Consider the following 23,697-nt stretch of genomic DNA (forward strand, 5'->3'; position numbering starts at 1 on the left):
TATAGCGACTCGATAGTTCCAGAGACGACAAAACTATTCGACGCGTCGAACACCAGCTACCCCTCGCAACTGACGACGGAGCCTCGCATCCCGAAAACGCCGTCGCCGACCGCGCACTATCACGCACAGCAGCAGCAGCAGCCCGGCGAGGTCGAGCGCGAGTTCACGCGCCACTTGGAGCGCGAATACGCGCGGACCCGGCTAGCCGAGAAGTCCAGCCTCAACGAGACCGACAACGACGAGGACGACGAGCTGGAGGACGGCGGCGACGAGGGAGCTGAGATCGAGGCGGAGGAGGACGAGGAGGAGGAGACGGAGGAGCTTCCGAGGTTCGACGATCAGCGCTACTCCCAGGCGAGCCGACCGCCGGGCGGAGCGCAATTCAATCCCGAGAGAATGCTCGGCTACTCGAGGACCGACGAGGACCTGCCGATCCTCGATATGGAGAACGAAGTGCTCCAGAGGACGCTCAAGGATTACAACGCCTACATGAGCTCCAGCGCTGCCGGCACTGACAAGGCCTCCAGGAATAAGGTGAGTCAGTTGTTCTTGTCGAACGATCTTTATGAGGCATTCTACGAAAAGTCGGGCACTTTACAGTTGAAAAATCAAGCTCTTGCAATTTTGAGGACACACGCACCAGACCAAGCTTTTTACATGCGTTTGGACATACAATATGGAAAAAGCATGGGTAGCACCTCCAAATCCCATGCCAACAAAAAGTTACGGGCCAATTACTAATTGCCAAAAAATAGCCTCCTTTACCCGGGTAATTTATTACCCAGCTGAGCAATCGTCGTTTTTTACGGCATTAATGGACAGCCGATCCCTACACTGAAAAAACAGGGGTAGCGAAAATGCTTTTTTTGAGGAGCAGCAATCGCTCCCTCTTCATCGGCGTATGAATTCTTCCGAACAGAAGAAAAATTAGCCCGAAGATCTGGCGAGAAATGGCGCCGAGCAACGTTCATGGCACGCGTACTGACTTTGCATTAATTTTGTGAATAAACGACTGCACCTAGCAGGTTACCCTCGGGGACTTTTTTGTAGATAATTTCATAAGGAACAACTTTTGTTTAAAACTTTTTTTTCTAGGACCTAATCCGACCAAGCCGCACGAAGAAAGCTGAAAAAACGTCAACTTTTCACCTTAAAATACTCGTATCTTTTTATTTATAAGTTTTGAAGATTTAAAATGTAGAAATTCGTAATCTACAATCAATTTTACATTAAAATTCGAAAAATTTTAGGGTTAAACTCATTTTTTAGTTTTGGGCTTCGTACACGTGGCGAGCGTCGGGTAATTTTTCTCCCGAAATCAGGAGGGCGATTGTGCCTGGCACACGGTACACTAGCAGCGCCCTCTTGCATGCTAGATTGTTTAAAACAAAATCGTTGAAAATGACCGTCCTGGTATCAAAAATTGCAAGCAAAGTGCTCGATTTTTTGACCGTAAAGTGTCCGACTTTTCACATTATGACTCTTATACACTCGGATGATTTGCGTTATCGGAGCAAGTAGTAACAGGCATTGTTGGTCGGACGGCCATTCGTATGCTCGACCTTGTGCGACACTGTGTCCTATATTTCATACAATAAACGTACGAGAGTGAAGTTCAATCATTAGCCTTCAGAATCCGCAATGCGGGTTCTATTCTGGAGCGCGTAACAAAGACAATCGTGAGTTTCATTGCAGGACGAGGAGAACTCGGAGCACCGTAGGTACGGACCTAACGAATCGTCTCGGTCCAAAGTGATCAGCACTTCCAGTTCGCCGAGTCCGCTGGACAGCAACGTCTTCTTGGCGAGCGTCGAGGACGAGCCTCGCGGGGACCTGTCCTGCATGAACGGAACGTTCCTGCCGGCTCCGTTTGTCCAGCACGCCGTCATCAAATATGTAAAGTGAGTATCGCGACGTCTATAGCTATAGCCCACTTTCCTACCTCTCGCCCGCATGAATAATTCAATTCATTTGGCGACCGCGACCGCTCGCGGACTGCAGCGCGTTTTTAATATGCGCTGGGGTTAAACGCTCGGTTTCTTTCTCGGCACTATCGAATTTCGAAGCGGAGCTATTATAGAACGCGGGAGATTCGTTGTTTGCGCGCGAGGCCATTTAAAGTTGGCTTTTTCCGGCGCGTCGCCGCCGTAAGACTTTTTCCCCCCCGTTCGCGAGCGCGCAAGAAAGCCTCGAGATCTAATTAAGACGCGGAAAGTAATGGAATAAGTTGGCGTTTTGTTCTTCGTGTTTTCGAAGAAATTAACGCCGAGGAGAAAAGTCGCCGCGCGCTAACCAGCCGCACCGCCGGCAGATGCCCTGAATAGATTTCGCGAAATTTTTCTCTCGGGCTATGCGCGGCTTTTGCAGCGAGCACTTACTCGCTCTGTAAAATGGATTCATTTCTTTTGAATGGAGGATTTCCAGATTTATCGCAATTTGAATAGTAAGGTCGCCGACCTGCTTTTTATACCCGACTGTAATAGTCCATGGAAATTCCTTTTGATTCGAACAACGGCCACGGCGACGTTGGGAGTGGAGTTTTCAAATATTTTTCCCTGCTCAATTTGTTCGATGCAAATATGAAGTAGCGAGCACGCCGGTGTAATGGAATTGTTTAATTTGCAATTTCACTCATTCAACTCAACAGAGAGCTGGCTCGTACGTTTATTGTCCATTTGCACGATTGAACACTCTCGTAATAATATAATTTAATTGATTCTTCCTGTATGTGCACAAATTTGACAAATAACTTCGATGTATAATTATTCGATGTATAATACTGCGCTCAAGTATTTCTCTGGAAATTTTGAATTTCAGAGACGCATTGTGTGTGAAAAGCAGATAGACTAAGCGTATGAAGCCCATAGGTACCCTTGTCGATAGAAAAGACTCAAAATGCGAGTTTTATACCACCTTTACATGTATCGTAAACTCAAGATGCCCCTTGCACGATTGTTGTCAGATCATCTCGGCCGGGCCACGAGTACCTCGAAGCGGACTACGAGTGCGAGTCAGGCTACACGATGCTGGGCGCCAGCATGAATTCCGGAGGCGGACGACTGCTGTGTCGGGAGAGACGCTGGCTGGGTCGACTGCCCGTCTGCGTGTACTGGACCGACAACCAGGCCATGTGCACCGAACTAAACTGTGAGCAGCTCTGCAAGTTCGTTGACGGCAGGCCGAGGTGTCTCTGCCGCGAGGGCTACCGCCTCGAGGGACGCAACTGCACAGGTGAGTCAGCGCTGAAAACGCTTTTCACTTATCTTTCAAGCCCGAGCCGAGGCTCGCTAGAGAATTAAAAGTTCGCCCTAGCTTCGGAGATGCTCATGAGGAAGCGATATTGCATGCCACGCGCGCGCCTCGTTTCCCAATAGGGGGCTCGCAGCTGCATTGGGAAATGAAAAAAGCGCGAACCAGAAGATTTTTCGAATGATGCTTCGAATTTCGTCCGAGACATTTTTTCCTCCTCTAGTCTCCTCCATTCTTCATCTCGGCCTTATTCCCGCCGTTGTCTTGACCTTCTTCACTCGCGCTTAAGTGAAGAATAATTCCTGTATGAATTACTCGTTTAAAATACGTCTCATTGTAATATATTCCGAAACTTTTGTACGCACGTCACGGTTATTCCAGGGGCAATTCAAAAGTTCTATTGTGGAAAATAAGGATTACCCGCAGCAAGCCGCGAGGTGTTTTTCAAATATACACACTGAAATTTATATGAAAATGAGATTACAAGGCTTTATGTATACACTTAACCAGGATAAGCTGTGTCGCGGAAAATGCTGAAAAATACTGTGGATAAGAAATGAAAAATTCACACGATAAGTTGCCTCGTCGAAAGCGACAAACCAGCGGACCGATTAAAAAATAATTTAGAAAAACAGAGCCCGGACCGGCAGACCTCGCCTACTCGTCTCGCAGGAGTAATAAATTATTTATGCACTGCCGCGGAAGCAAATATTTAGTCGAGCGAAAGCCGTAGAGGGACGGACAGACGCAGTTTGTAAAAAGTTTATCTCGCGCTCTCTTTCTTCCCCCTTCGTCTCGTATTTTTAAAAGGCGCACCATTAAAAGGACGTGGACGAGTGCGAGACAGCTGCGCGCAAAAGCTCGAGTGCGTGAAGTCGCTCGCACAAAAGATTGCGTTAATGCTCGGGCGTTCGCGCAAAGAGTAGCCTGAAGGTACTGGCACGAGAGGAGGACAAATACTCTGGCCTTACGGCGGATTTTAAGCTTTTGACAAGTTCACGCGCCACTTCGAGACTTGCTGTACCTATATAGTAGATCTAAAGAGAATGGATGAAGCTGCAAATCGAACGAGGATTCTCGGTTTGAACTTAGTCTTTTGTTTTCCAAGGCGCGTTCGTCGAGAACTCGATTTAAAGGAAAGCTCTATTTGCAATTATGCACAAAGCTCGTGACGAGTTTTCATCGAGTCTAGCCAATAGGTCTTTTGCGCCGGCGGAAATAGTCAAACGCTACGTATAACGGGTCGCACTTGAAACTGACCCCTAGATGTGTCCTCTAAACCGTTCGAATTTCCTCTTCAGACATCGACGAGTGTCTGGAGAACGAGGGTCGCGGACCCTGCCAGGACACTTGTCGCAACCTGGCGGGCAGCTTCGCCTGTTCCTGCGAGGAACTCCCCGGCCACAGTCTCGCGCCAGACAACCGCACGTGTCAGCAGCAACAGCAGCAGGAACAGCAGTCGTCAAGCAGCAGCGCTTGCAATTACAACAACGCCGGCTGCTCGCACACGTGCCTTGCGATCCTGGGCAGGGTCTTCTGCCTGTGTCCTGAGGGTTTCTTCCTTCAGGACGACTGGAAGACCTGTCAAGGTGCGTATTATGGGCTCCCGATGCGTATAACAATGGCTGAAACGGCGAGGGTGGTCGACGTCGGTTATTTGTCAAGCGAAAGCTGGGGTCCATTATTCCTTCTCGTAATGAGCGCTGCAGTGGGTGTACGAAATCGTGATTGATAGGGTTCCGAAAATATCTGGAGAAAAAACAAACAAATCACCACTTTATGCGAAAGCTGCGCGGAACTGATTATCCCCTGAATAGGAAGGAGCCCCGCCCATCTGCGGGAAAACGAAGAGGGAATATCAGTGAAGTCGTTGAATTCGCACGTCAAACGTGAACAATACGAGAAAGCCTCGAGCAAACAGCGGTTCCAGCTTCCAGCGTCGGCAAAAACAACATTTTCCTTTCAAACGTTCGCCACCGCTCACGAGATAATGAACGGCTCTTGTTGACGTTCCTCCGTTATTTACCCGGAGAGTCCGAGCGGAATCCACCGAGGGAGGAACGAACGGAAAGAATATAAGGATCGGTTGGAGAGCGTTTGTTCGGGGAGAGAAGGAGCAGATATATCCAGCTTTTTTCACGGAGGCGGCGCTGTGCACCGCTCGGATGCTCGGATTAAAATGACAATTAATCACGAGTGGCTCGCGAGAGATTGGATTGGACCCGCGCGCGCGAAATTCGCTTACAGCGGAAATAATGAAACGGAATTATGAAACAGGCCGATTGCTGCCTGCTAATTTGGCATTTGGAATTCGTTCGGAAGCCTGCGCCGCTAATTATTCGCGCTAATGGTTTTTCTTTCAGCGTCTCGCGTGCTCCGCAAAATCGAATCGCGGAAAGCCTATAGCTAGTTTCGAAAGGTTGGCATGAAAAGCAGCTCGATCAATCGGGAGTCGGAGGAAAAATCGAATCCTCGCTAACTGAATTCCGCGCGTTCGCTCCGCCATCAGCCATCCCTCACCGCGGCTCATGCTCCTACATCTGGCAGGGTATCCTCCGACGTTTGCCGTCTTCATCAGCAGCTCCTCGGGAAAAATTGCCCGTTGCGTCGCGTCGCGAAATTAACGCGCCGCTGCAGCGTCTCGAGAGAAAATAATTGGCGCCTCTGGGCTGGCAGGCATCCTTGGCTGGGGGTGGGAATCGATTTATCAATTTCTCGCGAGAGTAGCGAGCGCATGACGAGAGGGCGCCCGTCTCTGTCTGCAGACGTAGACGAGTGCGAGGTGCCGGATCTTCAGACGGAAGTCTGTCGCCATGGCTGCATCAACACGCCGGGCTCGTACCGGTGCGCCCCGCCGCCGCCACCACCGCCACCGCCTCAGCAGCATCCGCTTGAGGAAACTGCGAGGAGGAGCGCCGCCGAGTGTCAAACTGGTTACGAGCGAGGCGAGACGAGGAGCTGCGTCGGTGAGTGCACTTTCACCTCCACCACGCTATTGGCTTCCCATCTGACTGTCTACCTGTTTGCCGTACTTGCAGCGCGCGATAACCCGTTTACCGAGAGTAACCGAGAAAAATCCGGCTCGTGCGACGCTCCCTCATGCCTATTCTGCGCGCGAAAAGCCAAACAAAAGCACGCCCATGTATGAATATCCACTCAAGCGAGTGCAGCATTCCGGCTCGTGTGTACCTACTGCGTATAAAGTCCGCCGCTTTACCGCGTTTTTATTCGTCGACACGGGCCGGCGCCGATATTTCATTGTCAATTCGAAAACGCTTACCGGTCTTTTGCATAGCAATGTGCCGCGCTCGGGCGCAGCGGACCAGCGCCAAAAATTAACGAGCCTTTAGAGTTAATTCGCGGACAAAGAGCGCGCGAGCGCGCATCGATCAACGTCAGTAGTCCGCGGCCCGAGATGCGCGCGGCCCTGGATGTATACGCGCGCTCCGATGGTGGGATCCCAAAGGGAGGGCCGATAGCGGGCTTTGTTATTCGCGGCGCTGGGATTCGGATAAGATGAAATATTGCCGCTGAATCTCGCTTCCGCGAAGTAACAATAAACGATTGTTTATTGCAATTCACAACGGAAGGCTATATAATGCCCGCGCCGTGTATGCAGGGTTCAGGAGCGATTTGCGTTTATACTTTGTGCAACTTGCCGGGGCTCTGGCTGTGCTGGATTTGCGAATAATGTAAGTTTCCAGAGCCCCTCTAATGTGGACTATTACCACGCCGAACAAAAAGGCGCGGTATAGCCGGCGCTGCAGTGCTTACACGAAAGCGGAGATGAAATTTTTAACGACTCAAGTGCCTTTCCCCAACATCGCTCGTGACGTAATAAACGTTAAATGAGCATAATTGCTTACAATAGAAAAAAATAATAAGTAAATAAATAAATAGCATTGATATGGGAAATCCATTGATGCCGCACACGCAGTACAAGTAGAATTGAAAGAGACATCTTGCAACGTGCCGTCATCGATCAAACCACCAATGCCGCGCCTGTATAAACCAAAGTTTCAATTTGAAGTTCATTAAATTAGTAACGTGAAATTGAATCCCTCTTTATTCGCCACCTGTACGGTAAAGATGTCGGTGTGCATCCGAGTGCATGATTGCGTCTGCTCGTCGTTCTCTTCTCTTTACCCTCGCCCACTTCAGTCCCGGCGCTTGGCTCTTACGCGTCATAGTCCAGTCAGATTAGACTTTTAAAGGCGTGTTTTGGGAACTAAATTGATGAAGGTAAAAGATTATTGGAAGTTGTTTGAAAGGATGTCAGAATATTGCGGGACAATAGTTTGAGCGCGATTTTAGGCGGCGGAACATTGTTTAAATAATCAAAGCAAGTGCGAAAATCAAAGTAACCTTTTTTGAGACGTCGGAGAGACTTTTCCAAGAGTCTATTTTACTCGTAGAGTTATAATACAACGTACAATAAAGGAAAAGTTGATTACTGAAGGGTTAAATGTTTAAACATCAAGTTGAAAATCATGAATTCTTACTTTTAAAATTTAAAGGGTATATTATTTTCAGATAAAATTTCGACGTCGATTACTTGATTGCTATGATTTTTATGCAAATATTAAGCGTTTAATTATTGCTCTACGATAATCTGGAGCTGAGATGATTTTTTATTTTCAAAAAATCATTGCGGCTTTTAGTGGTGGGCGATATTTGCAAAAATATCGATATTTCGTATCGATAGTTATCAAAACCTCAAGTATCGATAACCCTGATATATCATTTACAAAATATCAATATTCAAAATATCCTAATCGATATTTAAATTATATAAAATTTTTCATAAAAATTCACATTGATTCTCTTAATTTAAATTATAGTACTACTTGTTGGAAGGCATAGCCAAAAATAACATAAACTGAAAATTTGTTGGCGTACTTGTATTACATTTATTCAGTAAAAATGTTTTTTGTAAATGTAATTAGGTTCTACTGTACAGTTATTAGTAACAATTAGCACATTTCAACTCTTATCCATACACGTATACAATGACACACTACGCAAGTACATAGTACGCATACGTATACCAAAATCAATATTTTATCATAAATAATGTATCCATAGAACATTTATTATTTTAGCGATATTATTAGAAAAAAATTGAAAAATATAGATTTAAGTGATATATCGTTCCGCATATATCGATAGAAAAATATCGAATATCGAGACTATTTCTATCGATATTCTAAGTATCGATAAAATATCGCCCAGCACTAGCGGCTTTGTTTATTAATATCAAGAGCTCAAAGTTACGGGTGGTCTACAATAAGAGTTAAACTATCATATCTGATATTTGAGCAACAATAAATGTGAATAGTGCATAGTGAGTCAATGACAAAAGCGACAGCGCGATTTTGTAGAGAGTGGGGCGCGCGTGTGAAATTTGGCGAATCGTCTTATATTTGAAATAGCGAGAAAATTTTGCTTTTTCTCGGGAACTAATGATCCGATTTTGATGGTTCTTTTTTTTAATTAGAAGTAGAATAAAAAAACCGCTGCCAATTTATTGGCACGTAGCTTCCTCCAACGAAATTTATTGTTCCAATAAATAAATTGTTTTAAAGTACAGTATGTGAATGCTATTTTAAATATTTCAAAGCTTAATTATTTTGCTGTAGGAGCAATTTTCTTATAGCAAAAGATATATAATAATCAGAAAAATTCGATCAAAATCTTTCAAAATCGCGAAAAAGAAGAGATTGATGAAAGGATAACTCTGTAAAAATAAAGTTATCGTATTAAGCGAATAAGATTGTAATCTAAAAAAACTTACGTATAATTTTACTATAAAAAAACAAATATATATTGTGCCGTATAATTCTACTCTCAAAATATGTTGCATAGGGACAATTCATATAGGGAGGGACTTTAACGACGTGCAACGACACCCCTATAAGAGGAAGAAAAAGTTTTGAGAAAAATCAGTTTTGACATTTTAGCTCTTTACTTGAGAACCGCTCGACGAAATCGTTTAAAATTTTACCAGCAAATAGCTTTTTTATGGTGAATCAGCAAATAAAATTTTGAAGCATTTGACTGCATTGTTTTAGAGATATAAGGAATCAAAAAAATTTCAAAAAAAAATTGAAACCTTGATATCTTACGAACCATAGGGGTTTGAAAGCTGCGCAATGAACTTAGCCAAGACACATAAAATATCTACTTTTGACCAAAATCTCAAGTGCAATAAAGCCTTTTTACTTCCGTAATCGAGGCACAAAAAAATTCATTTTTTCCAGTTTTCGATTTTTTACTGAAAAAATAAGTAGTCAAATAACTTGAAATTTTAATGGGATATAGTTTGACACGTGATCCATCGACATGATCTTTTTCGTGAGGTTATGATGTTTAGTTCCAGAGATATGAATTTTAAAAAAAATCACCTTTTTCATTTTATCTGCCGAACAAAGCGGTCGATCCCGAGGACCAAACGGGGAAAAGTAGGTAATTTTATTCTCTTTCAAATGCATATTAGCTGAATTGTTTGTAACGATGGGATGATTGAAAAAAACGCAAAATAGTGTTTTTCAAAAATCAAAAACTTGCCATTAAAAAAATAGTTGAGATAGTAAAAAATAAATGTTTTTCCCGAATTCAGAATCCAAAAATATACATGGATGTCAAATTTTAATGATATTGGCGGAGTAGTTCCAGAAATATTACGGTATACATACACACACACACACACATCCACACATGCATCCATACGGACATTTTCTAAAAACACGTGATTTGAACTTCTAACACACCAAAAAGTATTTTCTAGAAGTTTTGACGAAACTCAAAATTTTACTATTACAAAGCTTCCTCTAGGAGGAAGCAAAATAACAACCACAGTGTTATATTTTAGATTAAGATTAAGAAATTATTTAATCGCTTATTTGTTTACAACTCTACATCTGTATGGAAACAGGTGATGTTTTGATACAATAATATGTATTTATTTACATTATTAGATCTGTCCGTATACTGACTTGCAACTGTCGTATACATCAACTGGATAAATTAATCTCTTAAATACGATGTGAGCTTAATAAATCATAACAGCTACTTTACAACTACCTTGGACCATTAATACCTTATTTCGGAGAAGATGTAATGGCCTCGATAATAAACAGTCTAGACAGGATCCTCGGGAAATATGTAACAAACTGAGGGTTAATAATTTTTAGTACTATATAAATATTATTTAAAACGATTTAATGATCAATGTAATAGTTAAAAAAAAGTATTGAACTTTTTTTCAATAGTATATCAACGCGAAGTTATTTGCAAAAAACTGTTTTTCGCACTTTCTTTGATTATTTAAACAATGTTCTGCCGCCTAAAATCGCGCTCAAACTATTTTCCCGCAATATTCTGACATTCTTCCGAACATTTCAATAATCTTTTACCTTCATCAATTTAGTTCCTGGTAAAAGTCTAATCTGACTCGACTATCAGGATGTATCGCCGCTAGCGCGAGCGACTCCTTATCATTAAGGATTCGAAATTTGACGAAGCCCCAGCGCAGCCGTATCGCTCTTTGTCCACAAATTCTCTTATTGATCTTTGCACAAGGAGATTTTGGAAAGGGCTGTCGGTGAATGCGCCGTGGGTGACTCGTTTCGTCGAGACGCGATAATGAAGAAGGTCGAGATTAATGACGCATAGTGACTATGCACCTGCAGCTTTGGCTTTACTACTCTCTCTGAATTTATTGAAAACTCGTCTGTCGGGCTTTATAGAATTATCATTGTATAGAGTTATTATTCAAACGCCAAATATTCTTTACACACTTTACACACTTTTTTCTTCGATCTCGCTAACCAAGGAACGACGTAATTGTGACGATAGAAATACAACCAAGAGACGTATGAAGTGATGTAGTAGATTGTACGTAAATCAATTAACCAAACAAAGCGTCAAGATGAGTAGCGCCCAAAGATTTCAAAGCCCCTTTGTCTCAGACATCTCTAAAAAAGCTCTTCCGCGAGCTCTAGACCAACCCGCAGGCTCTCTCTCTCTCTCTCTCTCTCTCTCTCTCTCTCTCTCTCTCTCTCTCTCTCTATCTTTCTTTCTCCTCTTTTGCTTGCTCTAATTCCGACACCGCGAGGTACCAGTAGATGACAAAATCCACGCAGCGAGAGTGTCTGAATTTTTGAATCCACTGCGTTCTTCGCTCACGTACACGGACTGACTCGATTTGGCACTTGAATCGTGTAAAGCAGCAGCTGGTGTATTCTCGGCCGGAATCTCGTTAGGAGCTGCGCGTCGCATGCTTGAGTAGGCGGTCCCGCGCATTTTCCCACGAGGATTACTGCAGAGACGGGCCTAATCTCATTGTCGGGGAATCCTCGTCCTGTGTCTCGTACATATAGCTATACGGTACCGGTGATCCCACCCTGTATAAAGATCATCGTTACACTGCGGTGCATGGTAGGCAATTCTGTCCACATTTTCATCCAAACATGGTCGTTCATTAAAAAATAAAAAATAATGCATCGATTCTTCGTTATACTCTTCGTTATATAACTGCAAATCGAAAATGAGCTAGGGATTTCGAACGCATCGAAACACGTCAATGCATGCGCGCGACAGCTCTCCAATTCAGCTCAGCGCAATAATATACATCGACCATAAATCTAAACACCAGCACGATACATATTATCAATGAGTCCAAGCAGACGAGACAGGACGCGAGCAGTGCACAATGCGCCTTCGGTATAATCTTATTCTTTTTCAGTCCTCCCCGCGAATCCAAGGTGTATCTGCAGGATTGTGACGATGATTTAGCAGGAGCGAGATCGAGAGATGCCGTGCCGGATATATAAATAATGCGTCTATTTTTTTCTCGCCAGTCATCAAGAGAAAGGGGGCGAAACAGCGTGCGGGGAGAGAGGGATCGAACGCGTATACCACATACGAGTGGATGATCGTTGGCTTTCTATCAAGCTTTCCCGCGGTGTGCGCGCGGCTGTCGCGCGTAAATCATCGCTATGATTAGATCGTTTTTGGGTCTGAATAAATCTACAGCGCTCTCACTAGCTGGGATTCCTCAATACTCCATGAGCTCTTGCATCGCGCCGTGTCATAAATAAATTGGATAGCTTGTTTTAATTCGAGATTGAATATTCGCCTTCTAATCCCCGCTTATTTATTATTCATCAACGCTTTCGCAGTACTTATAACACGTGCAGATCAATACCGTATTAATTATGATTATTATCGATTCGCGCATGCAACTATAGTAATATTATATAATGTATGCGAGTAAAAATCACAAGCGCAGAGCGTATAATTACTACTGCACTTCGTTTCAAGCGCAGTATATGAAAAAGCACAGAGTTTATAAGAAAAGTTTTCCTAATCAATTACTTACAGCGTTCGAAGCATAAGGACTCCTTGCTCTATCGAACTGCGTCTACTCCAACAGCCTGAGAGAACGATGCTGCTCTGCTCCAATCATCGATGTAGCGCGGCAAACTGATTTCACAACTTTTCTCGCTCTCCCTTTCCGAGAAAGGATGCTTATTAAAAACTTCCCCCGACGCATCGACGCGAAGAGCTATGCCAGTAATATAAATGCGAGAGTGAACGGCCAAGAAATCAAATTCCGACAGTGATTCGTGTTCTGCTTATTATTTTTTAACGCCATGGTCTAGTCTGATGAATATTGTGAAGGAATTAATGTGCTTTTAATAAATGATTGAAGACGCCCAAGGCTAAATATATGATAGAATAGAGGCAAGCGATGCAAGTCTAAACTCGGTTAGGCGCACATGGTGTAGTTTAAATAAACTAAGCGTTGCAATATTATCACAACTACCGAACCGTGCATATTTAACCGAATCCCTAGTTGGCAAGCAGAAGCGCGCTGGTGAACGAAGCTATAGAATTCACTAGAATCTCGAGAAGCGCTCGCACATAAAGGGCGAGGAATCTGTTGCGCATTCCTTTTAACCGTTAACGTTGGAAATTTTCGAGCCTCTCGCCCCGTGCGCAGCATCGTAAGAGCCACACGAGCGCATTAATGATGCGAAATCGTTACGGCTTAATCTGCTTTCAGATAAGTCTGCAATTTTCCCGGCTCACGATGCTTCAGGCGCTCAAACGCGCGCACGCGGGCTGCAAAGGCAAACGTGCGCTCGATTTAGGAAGGAACTCGACGAATTTCCTCTCATTTGCAAGCAGTGTAATTCCGCGCTCCTCCAAGTTTTCTCGTATTCTTTTGCTTTCGTCAGAATTATAATCCTACTGCTCGTTCAGCCGCTTTTAGCTCTGATTTCGTGCATATTAATTGTGAGGGATAGTGGATATAGACTATAGTTATAATGAGTTCCCTTTGAAGAATGAGAGGGGTAATACAAATGTCCTGAATAAGAATTGTCCTATTAAAATAAGCACCCAAAACTATATGGGTTTCAAGCATTCGTTTTTACTCTGTTCTTTTCCAAGATATCAACGAGTGCGCCACAAACAACGGCGGGTGTACCGAGGTGTGCGAGAATACAGAGGGAAGCTACTTTTGTGCCTGCGAAGGCGACGAGAGAATTTTATCGGAAGATAAGAAGACCTGCGTCGGTAAGCTCCTTTTATACTCTCAATTATTATGTTACTTAAATATTATATTTTATACACATTTATACACAGTCTCACATTCCCGCCGTCCTAAATAATTGAAACTGGTTTCTTTTTTCTTTAATAAACGAAGTATATGTAACTAAAGATATTAACGCATGCCTGTATCAGAGCAATACAGTTTTTAAGACCTCGTCTGTATACATTTGTGTTTTAAGTTAGAAAAACAGCTATCACAACAGTCTTGCCAATATTGCCCAGAATTCCGGTAAATCTTCTGGAGAGTTGGCAGCATTTTACCAGAAAGCTTAGGAGTATGGCGATGGTTATTGAGCAGAATTTTGGCGGAAATAGATAGAGGCAATTCGTGGTTGGGACTATTTTACCTCACTTTATTCCCTAAAAAGCGGACCAAAAGTAGCATTTTATTCTCGCAAATTCACTTTATTCCCGCAAAATCTGAAAATATTTTTAAACTTCAAAATGTTGAAAAAATAAAGAAATTTATAATTTTTAAAAAATTAAAAACTTTGAATATTCTGAATCTTTAAATGTATATTTTCATTATAATGCCGGTGGCTAGGTAGGTTTCAATTTTCAAGAAATGAAGTGGCTACCCAGTTGAGTCGTGAATAAAGCACTATATGCAACACGGGACTAAAGTCGATCATTCCCTTGGGTGATTACTGCCGTGCTTCGCTCAGGAAGTAAACCTACCCGCACGTATAACGTACGACTTTAGTCCCTTGTTGCATAATGTACACTATTACAACTCGATAATAGTACATTACGACACAAGGCCAGAAAGTTGGATTTCTTGGCTGCGTGTCGAATACTATTTTTTTATCCTAATTAATAGGGTAGCATTGTCGACTGCTAGCTCACGTATAGCCATGTTCTTTTTCTTGGCCTGCGTCAGCACGCTCTTACGATCACTTTGGATAACGCGGTGATGAAAGCCGATCGAAGCAGGCGTAAAAAATAGAAAATATGCAAGCTAATGAAATCTTAAGGGATTCAAATTATTAATATTGAAATCGCATTGATGTAAGACTAAATCAACATGATTGAACTTCTGATCATTCTACTTTTAACAATCGTGCGTTTTCAATATTACTACTTGTCGGAAGTGACAAAGAAAATTACTTGTGGAACAAGAAAAATCAAAAATACATGTATATACGTATAAATTAGTTGCCTATTTTTTTTTTTTTTTTTTTATAATCGATCGGTGTATTACTCTTATAGTCAATAGTCTAATTTCACAACCTGCAAATACATAAAATAAAAAATAAAAACATAGTTGAACTCACTATCGTTACTATCGTACTACTCATACATTCTTATTTTTATTATCATTTGCATTTGATGTGTTATTCATGCCCACTCTGGTCAGAAAAAACCTCGACGATTCAGTTTTAAGGTTATAAGCACAGATTAGGTTATAGAACACAGGTTAGGTTATAGAAACTGCGTATTTTCGGCCGAGGGATACAAAAATTTTCGTCATACGTGCACGAAAAAGGGCACTTTCCATGCATGTAAAATGAATGGAAAATCGAGTTTTTCTTAGCAGCGGGAAAAAACTACTCCCTTGGCTGGAAACAACTTTTTCCTCCCAAGGGACTAGTTTCTTCCTCACTCTGCAGTCTATCCGATGGATGTGTGTGTCTAATAAGTATTTTCAAAATTTTAGAAATTTTCAAAATTTTTTAAATTGTCAAAAATTTTGAAAATTTCGAAATTTTTGAAATTTTAAAAATGTTCAATCCTCGTAGAAATTTGGCTGGTTGAACCAGTCAATATCCTAGCGGCTCGGCAGATTCATTTGGTAGAATCCCGACTAGAAATACTCGAGAAATCTCGCCGATAACTTGGATCGACCGCACTAACGTACGGTCTAAACTAAAACTAAATGCCATGTAATTTCGGCTAAATTTCTCATTGTATTTTCCGAAAATATGTTTTCAGGTGTTTTCACTCCTGCTATTTCTCTGGCAATTACATTTAAAAGTGCTTTGTAATTGGTCCAATTCTTCTTGAGAATATACTCCACTCGTTGCCAGTGTTTCGACAGACTCAAATGTCCATCCAATCTTCGTGTTTGGTTTCAAAATATGAGGTGATACTGTTTTAGTTGGTGTTGGTGTGAATTTTATCCATTCCTCCGAAATTCTGTAGTATGTAGGTACTATTGAGTTACAATTTACTTGAACTCCCTTCTTCACCAGAATATGCGTTTTTGGCGTTAAGAACCAGGTTTCATTTCCTGATAAAACTGGCAATTGATTGTAGCATTCCTTTAGATGCAAAATTTTTACTGTTTTTGTACACATTTTATTAAATGTACCACTTCTCCTGCAATTCTTGCTATGTATCCAGGTTTTTTCATAATACTACAGGCAAATTTATCCGGGGAAAGAGAGGCTATGGCTAAGGAATTTTGGATTACCTTTCTTTCAATTTCACATTTTTCCGTTATTAAATTAAAATATAAATTATTTAGCTGCTTCCCTAAATGCTTTTCTACATATACAAATTTCGAATTAACATATGTAAATAAATCTAAGTTTACGCTATTTATATTACTAATTTTATCGTTTTGAAAATTATACGCATTTAAATAACTACTCTTTTCTATGATTAGTAATTTTGGATGTTCTGAACGTATAAATTCTCTATTACAACGCATAATTTTATCCTTAATAGCTAAAGCGAACGTTACTTCATTTGAATTTAGTGCATAAACAATTTCATGATTAGTATCGCTAAAATATTTTGTTACTATCCCTTTGAAAAGAATATCAAAAGAGTTTCTAAAACATTCACCTTGCGGTAAAACTTCCCGAAACGTGTGACCTCCTTCCATATCTATACAATGTTTTTCAGAAAATGTACACACCGTTCCTGAGCTTAATCTTAATTTATCATTTTTTAAACTAACCTTAGCACTATTTTGAATTAACGTTATTTTAATTAAGCCATGAACAAATACCTTATTCCAGGATCCAAAACTATCAGCGTAAGATGCACCTGAGCAAGAGTTGCCCTCTGCACTTCCGGCAAAATCTATTCCTTTTGTAATTGTTGAATTTACCTTCAAATTTGCTATTGTGTGAATATTATCATACTTAAAAATTCCCGTATCATGAATAAGTTTACATTGTTCATGACTTATTTCATAAATATATTCCTGCTCTCCATTTTCTGTAGGAATAAGATGTCCGAAGATTCCACAGCTTGATACTGTTCGGTGGATTTCTATTTTACATTGTATTACCGTGACTTCTCGGAATTCAGCAAATTGTATCAGCTCGATGTTGAAGCTTGTTGAATTTGCTTGTGTATTGAGGAAGTGTCCTCGCATGCATTTACTCTGTTTTGAATATCTACCTTAAGATTTTCCCAATAATACTTATCTTTTATTCTATTATATGTTCTATTTATACCCGAATGTCCTCCTATTTTAGTAGAGTGTAGCATTTCAAATATTTTATCTCTTTGCTTTTCCTCTACATGAACTATATTATTTAGACAGATCACAACCTTTATATTTGTACCTCCAAATATAGTTTTCAAAATTTCCTCAATTTCCTCCCAACTTATATTATTTATTATTAGATATTTTGAAATGCTAAATATTAAATAATATTTTGCAAAAATGTTGTTTTTAATAACTGAAATAACTCAATGATATTAGTTTTAACAGTAACTACTGATTCGGCTGTATTTAAACATAAAACAAAAATTTTATTTTTATCCTTATTTAATATTTTAATTTCCTTATCACTTAAGTTTTTATTCCAATGAATATTTTCCTTTTTTAATAATTCCCCTATATTGTCTTCTAATGACTCTCCTTTATTATTAACTATATGAATAATATTATCATTGCGAAATTGTATCGTATTCTTGTAATATACTATATTTTTCTACTTATCGTGTGGTTTTTCCTCCTCTGGTACACTTTTCTTTCTAGACTTTTGTACCTTGGCCCTTTTGCGTTTTTTTATCTGTAACTTCTTATTATGAAGTTTCGATCTTTGTTCATTAATAATTTTTATCTTTTCATCATTCGTCAAATCTTGCGACGTCTGATTTTCTTCTCGCCTTTTCTGGGCTCTTGTTACTACGCATGTATCCATTTTCGCTACAGGATTCTTTGATAATGCATCTGCATTTTTATTTTGTTTCCCAGCTTTATACACAATTTCATAATCATAATCTGCTAGTTTTAATCACCATCTCTGAACCCTTTCGTTATTATCCGCAGATTTCAACCATAATAGTGGTCTATGGTCAGTTACAATTATAAATTTATTTCCATAAATATAATTTTTAAATGCTTTTATAGCATACATAATACCCAGATTCTGCTTCTTTTTCATAGGTTGCATATTTAAGTTCCGCAGGCTGCAGTACTCTTGATGCATACTATTGGTCTGTCTTCACCTATCTCCCCTTGAGAAATTACACAACCTAACGCATATTGACTTGCGTTCGTCGTTATTATAAACCGTTATTATCGAATTGCGGATATTGCAAGACCGGTGCTGAACATAATGATTCTATGAGTTTATCAAATGCAGTTTGTTGCTTCAATTCCCACGCAAATGGCATATCCTTTTGTAGTAATATGGTTAGTGGCTTGGTAATTTCTACTAAATTTTTAATTAACCTTCTATAATAATTTACAAAACCTAAAAACTGTCTAACCTTTTTAACGTTATTGGGAATGGGAATTTCTTTACTGCTTGTATTTTGTTTTCGTCTGGTTTTATACCTGCTTCACTAACATGCCCTAAAAAACACACTTCTATCTTGCTAAATTCACATTTTTCCGACTCTAATTTGAGCCCTGCTTCTATTAATGCTTGAGCTATATATTAGACCGAATCTTTCCTCTAATTCTTCAATCGTGTCACCGAAAATAATGATGTCGTCAATATAATTAAAACATATTTTATCGATATATCTGGCTAAAACTTTATTTATAACCCGCTGAAAAGTCCGGGTTGAGTTTTTAAGACCGAACGGTAGGACGACAAATTCAAATCTTCCTAATGGATGTAAGCTAAATGCAGTTTTGTGAATATCCGAATCTTTACTTGATGAAAGCCAGATTTTAAATCTAATACATCAAAATATTTCCTCTTTCCAATTAAGTCTAAAATTTCATTAATATTGGGAAGTAAATATGGATCGGCTATAGTCACCTCATTCAAGGCTCTATAATCTATCACCAATCTATATATTTTCTCTCCTGGGATTAGCTCCTTCTTTGGGACTACTAACGCCGGCGCATTGAACGGACTTTTTGTTTCTCTGATTGCTTTCGTTTCTTGTAATTTGCCCATTTCTTTTAAAGCTATTCCCTTAGATTTGTGTGCTAATGGATACTGCTTTACGTATACTGTCTTGTCAGAAGTTAAGTTGATTTCATGTTTCTACGTTACATGTACCTAATTTATCGCCCTGTATCCAAAAAACATCCGGATATTGGTTTACCATTCGCTCGATTCTTTCGTCGTTTCTTTTACCTCCGTTTTTTTATTGCAATTTCTTTCGCAATATTCCCTTCCGACTCGATTTTCTGGTTTTATTTTCTTGGTTTTTATTTAAAATTTTAGTTTCTATATTTAGAATTAAGTTCTTCTACTACTTGAGCCCCTTCTGGTATATAATCGATGTCTATTGAAACGTATTGATATTTTTTTTCTTCAAACATTATTTTTTTATCTGCTTTAGATAGTTTTACATTATTTTGCTTCATAATAGTTAATATTTCCTATAATTCAGCCTTTTGGTTTGGGTTGGCGCTTCTTCAGGCATTACTTGCTCTTGTAATACTGTATTTACATCAAGTATAAAATTTTCTATATTTTTATCATCATTTTTCAAAAAATTTTCCAAGTTCCTAGGCTTATTTTCATTTATCTTTTTTTGTTGTAAACTTTGTAAATCTGATTTGTCATTTATTTCATGGATTTTTGATATTGTGTTTAAAATGGCGAAAACATCATTATTAAATGTGTTTTCTGTGACACTATCATTTTCTAGTAATGGTTCTGCCTCTTCTAGTAATGTATTTATCTCAGTATTCTGTTTTTCATGTGATTGTTCAGTTTGCTTTAACTCATCCTCTATGTTACTGATTTTGCTAGTCCTACTCTCTTCACAAATATCTTGATTTGCTTCATCTTGCATTCTGATTTTATCAATATAATCTCATGATCCGTTTGTTTTAAAATATTTTGTCTATATTATATGCATCATTGTCGCGAATAATTTCTTTTAAAATTATATTCAGAGTTTCTTTTTGGCTTAACTTCATTCCGGTTTTTGTAATCTCTGTAATTTTAATTTTACATTATTGACCTCTAAGTACCCTTCATCTAAACGTAGTTTACTTCCTCTTAACAATTTAATTTCCAGTATTCCATCATATGGAATCACAAAATCATTAAGTGCTACATGAAAATCAAAATTTTTACCATTTATCGGTAATTCTACTATACCTAATGTTTTTATAGAATTATTTGCGATGCCGGATAATAATATTTTTTTATCTAGCAGTTGTGTTCCTATAGGAATTTGATTTTGTTTTATTATATTTATTTGTGCTGCACTATCGACAAGTAAATTGCATAAATTTTTAGAATAGGGATTTATTATCTCAACATATTCTAATAAATCATTAGTTTGATTTCTTTTTCCTCGAGCAATTGAACCTCCTGCTGATCATGATCTTCATAATTTGCCCTGTTCTGATTTTGAGATGCTGTTATGACATTTGTTTTAACCGTGTTTTCTGTATTGCTGAGTGAATTTGTGTTGTAACTTCTCGGCCACTCGGTCCGAGAAGGCTTTATTCGTTTTCCGACTCTACGCTCTGCTGGTTTTGTAATCGGAAACATTCTTCTGTCATATGGTTTGTATTTTTGCAAAGACTGCAAAATTTGCCCGCACGCATTTCCAATGATTTTACTTCGGTACAATTTTTTATGTTATGACCGCTTTTGTTACGATATGTATAGTTTTCCTCTCTTCTAGCAATATTTTCTAAATTCTTCAATTTTCTACACTTATATACAGTGTAACCACGCATTTCGCAATAATCACACTTTATTTGGCTATTATTTGTATTTTGATTGTTATAGTTGCTATATTTTCTAAAGTTATTAGAGTTACTACAATTTTGATATTTAGTATTTGAATTATTAAAACTTTGTTGTTTACTACCTATTTGAGGACAGTTTTTAGCTGAGTGGCCTTTTTCATCACAGACTTGACATTGAATAATCGTTTGAAAAGATTTTGTCTTGTATTGCGCTACTAATATTTTGACTTGTTCACATTCTATGGCTTCATGGTCTTCTGCATTACAAATTGAGCACATTATAAATTTATGTTATTTGCAATCGGACTTCTTACTAACGGGCAGTACTTTACTGGATGTCCAAGTTGATATCATCGTTTGCATATAACCTCTGGGCATGCTTTTATCGTATGGCCCGCGCTATTGCAAAATTCACACGAATTGCTAACATCTGCCTTTTTGTACAGGCAGTTGGATCATGACCACTTTCCTTAGACTTCCAACACAATTCATATTCTATTATAAATGGGCATTGAGTCACTGTATGGCCCATAACCTGGCAATATTGGCAATGATTGCCTTTAATTTTATTCAGTTTACACGCGTCTATAGAATGTCCTTGATTATTGCAAAATTTACAAATCAATTCAATTTTATCCTTGACTTTTTTGCAGTTGTTCGACAAATGCTCCTTGTTTTTACAATATACACATCCCCAATTATGACAGAATAATGCTTCATGCTCATAACTGTCACAGATTTGACACGCGTATATAGTAGCATTACTTGTATTGTGATTATGTGAATTGCTATATATATTATTTATTTTATGGCATAAAATTCCTCTTTTATTGAATTTCGATTCTATTTCTATAGCTTTTGTAATGGCTTCTATTAAATTGGTTACTGCTCCCAATTCTATTCTGATTTCTTGCTTTAATCCTTCCTTAAAACCTTGAAAAGCATCATTATTTATTTTAGTTTCAAACACGGCCTTTTCTGTTGCTGTGAGAACTTGTACTTCTTTGCTGTCCTTAATCTTCAGCACTAAATCTTGTAATCTATTGGCAAAACTAAGAACCGATTCGTCCGGTTTTTGCAAAATTTCTTCCATTTGCCCATACAGAGAGTGCATATTCTCAGTAGATGGGTATATCTGTCGTATTGCTTTTATGAAAGCTTCAATAGTATTGATTGTTGCATTCAACATTGCCTTGTAAGTTTCCCCTTTTAATTTAATTTTCGAAATTGGAATTAAATTAGCTTGATCTGCTGGTGATAACATATTCTTGGCATGTTTCAATTTTTCGATGTATTCATTTACCGAAATATTTTTTCCATCAAATTCTGGTACCAAATTAGCTACATATTTTAACTATAAGCGTAGCGGATTCTCCGCCATGTTGATATCGTTGACACGATTGCCGTCAAGAAGATTATCAAAATCAAAAGTAAAATTAAACTTTGAATTACTTTGGTTTCCCATTAAGCTAGGCTGGTTACTAATACCTTCTATATCTATTAACGATGTCTCCTCAACTCCTTGTAGAAAGTTGGTATTATTAACTGTTCTATCTAGGCCTATTAGAATCGCTGTGGCTGGTATTATAGGTGAATGTTGAATGATTTGGCTTTTCTACTGTCTCGAATTCTTTTTGTTTTGCAGGTGTTAGCGTTATACTTAGGCTTAGATAGTTTTTATTAAGCTGCTTGATTTGCTTTTTGATTGCTCCCGTAGTTCGCCCTGGTGTTGTATCTTCCTGTTTCAAGTCCTTATTTTCTTTCAAAATTTCTTGAATTTCTAGATTCTGTTTACTCTGCTGATCTGTATCGGGTGTTACTATTTGTTGGCTATCTTCTAGCTTTTTATTATTTATATCAGATAATAGTACTTGCTGACTATCTTTTATCCATCCGCTGTTTGTCGGCGGCGATCGAATTATTTTCTTACTTTTTGTGAATGGGTTTTGGATATTAGGGATTACTATGTCCTTTGTTAATGCTGGATTTTCACGAACAGCGTTTCTAGTTAATCTTGGCCTCTGAGTGTCGTTTTTATTTACTTCTTTCTTATTATCACTCATTTTATAATCTCATTTTTGTTACCTTTTTATTTATTACAAAATCTTATTTAGTCCGAATTTTAGAATTTCAAATCGTTTACAAACAATTCAAACGAAATTTTACTGTCCTACTTATATTTTAACACACGATCTATTTTCTAGGTATGCGCGTAATTAATTTCTTCACATATGTTTTGAATATTCTCGATTGACCTAGTGACACAAGCGCTACCAATTTGAAGCACTTCTTTCGATCGCCTTGCTGACACTGCAACGTCAGGTGAGCGTGATCGCCGATGAGCGCATGCAGGTCACTCGCCCAATCTTTCTTTGAACTCGCGATTTTATATTTCTGTTTTAATGATTGGTTTTCCAATCTAACTACCGTTTTGTTTGCAAATTTTATTTATTTATTTTTTTTTTATCTCTTTTTATTCAGATATAATTTTATAGTTGACTAACTGAATTTCCCGAGTTATATGGTTTCCGTTAGGATATTGATTTATGGAAAAGAGTAATCGCTATTTAAGCGATCAAAAGATAAATCGCTTTTCAGCGTCTTTAGGATAGGTTTTTGCACAAAATTCTAGCACCCACTTGTTTTTTTTATGCAACTGTAGTTTGATTAATTTGTTAAAATTTTCCCTCTTTTTTTTATATGTAACTTTTCTGTTAAGACTCTATAATTCGATTTGTATCGGAACC

At 39.0% G+C, this 23,697-nt stretch overlaps 1 protein-coding gene across 4 annotated transcripts in view; it reads left to right on the forward strand.

Moving 5' to 3' along the window:
* The window catches only part of LOC100679483, a 64,117-nt gene that overhangs the window by 27,972 nt on the left and 12,448 nt on the right, over positions 1-23,697 (forward strand). For 2 of the 4 annotated variants that reach the window (XM_031922560.1, XM_031922561.1), the window contains exons 5-10: positions 17-534; positions 1,696-1,901; positions 2,963-3,231; positions 4,551-4,838; positions 6,015-6,215; positions 13,708-13,833. In XM_031922560.1, coding sequence (XP_031778420.1) covers positions 17-534; positions 1,696-1,901; positions 2,963-3,231; positions 4,551-4,838; positions 6,015-6,215; positions 13,708-13,833 — 1,608 coding nt within the window. The remainder of the gene's footprint in view (positions 1-16; positions 535-1,695; positions 1,902-2,962; positions 3,232-4,550; positions 4,839-6,014; positions 6,216-13,707; positions 13,834-23,697) is intronic. The other 2 variants (XM_031922562.1, XM_016987371.2) reach the window with 2 other exon arrangements.

Source organism: Nasonia vitripennis, chromosome 2, assembly GCF_009193385.2.
Source record: "Nasonia vitripennis strain AsymCx chromosome 2, Nvit_psr_1.1, whole genome shotgun sequence".
Classification (NCBI taxonomy): domain Eukaryota; kingdom Metazoa; phylum Arthropoda; class Insecta; order Hymenoptera; family Pteromalidae; genus Nasonia; species Nasonia vitripennis.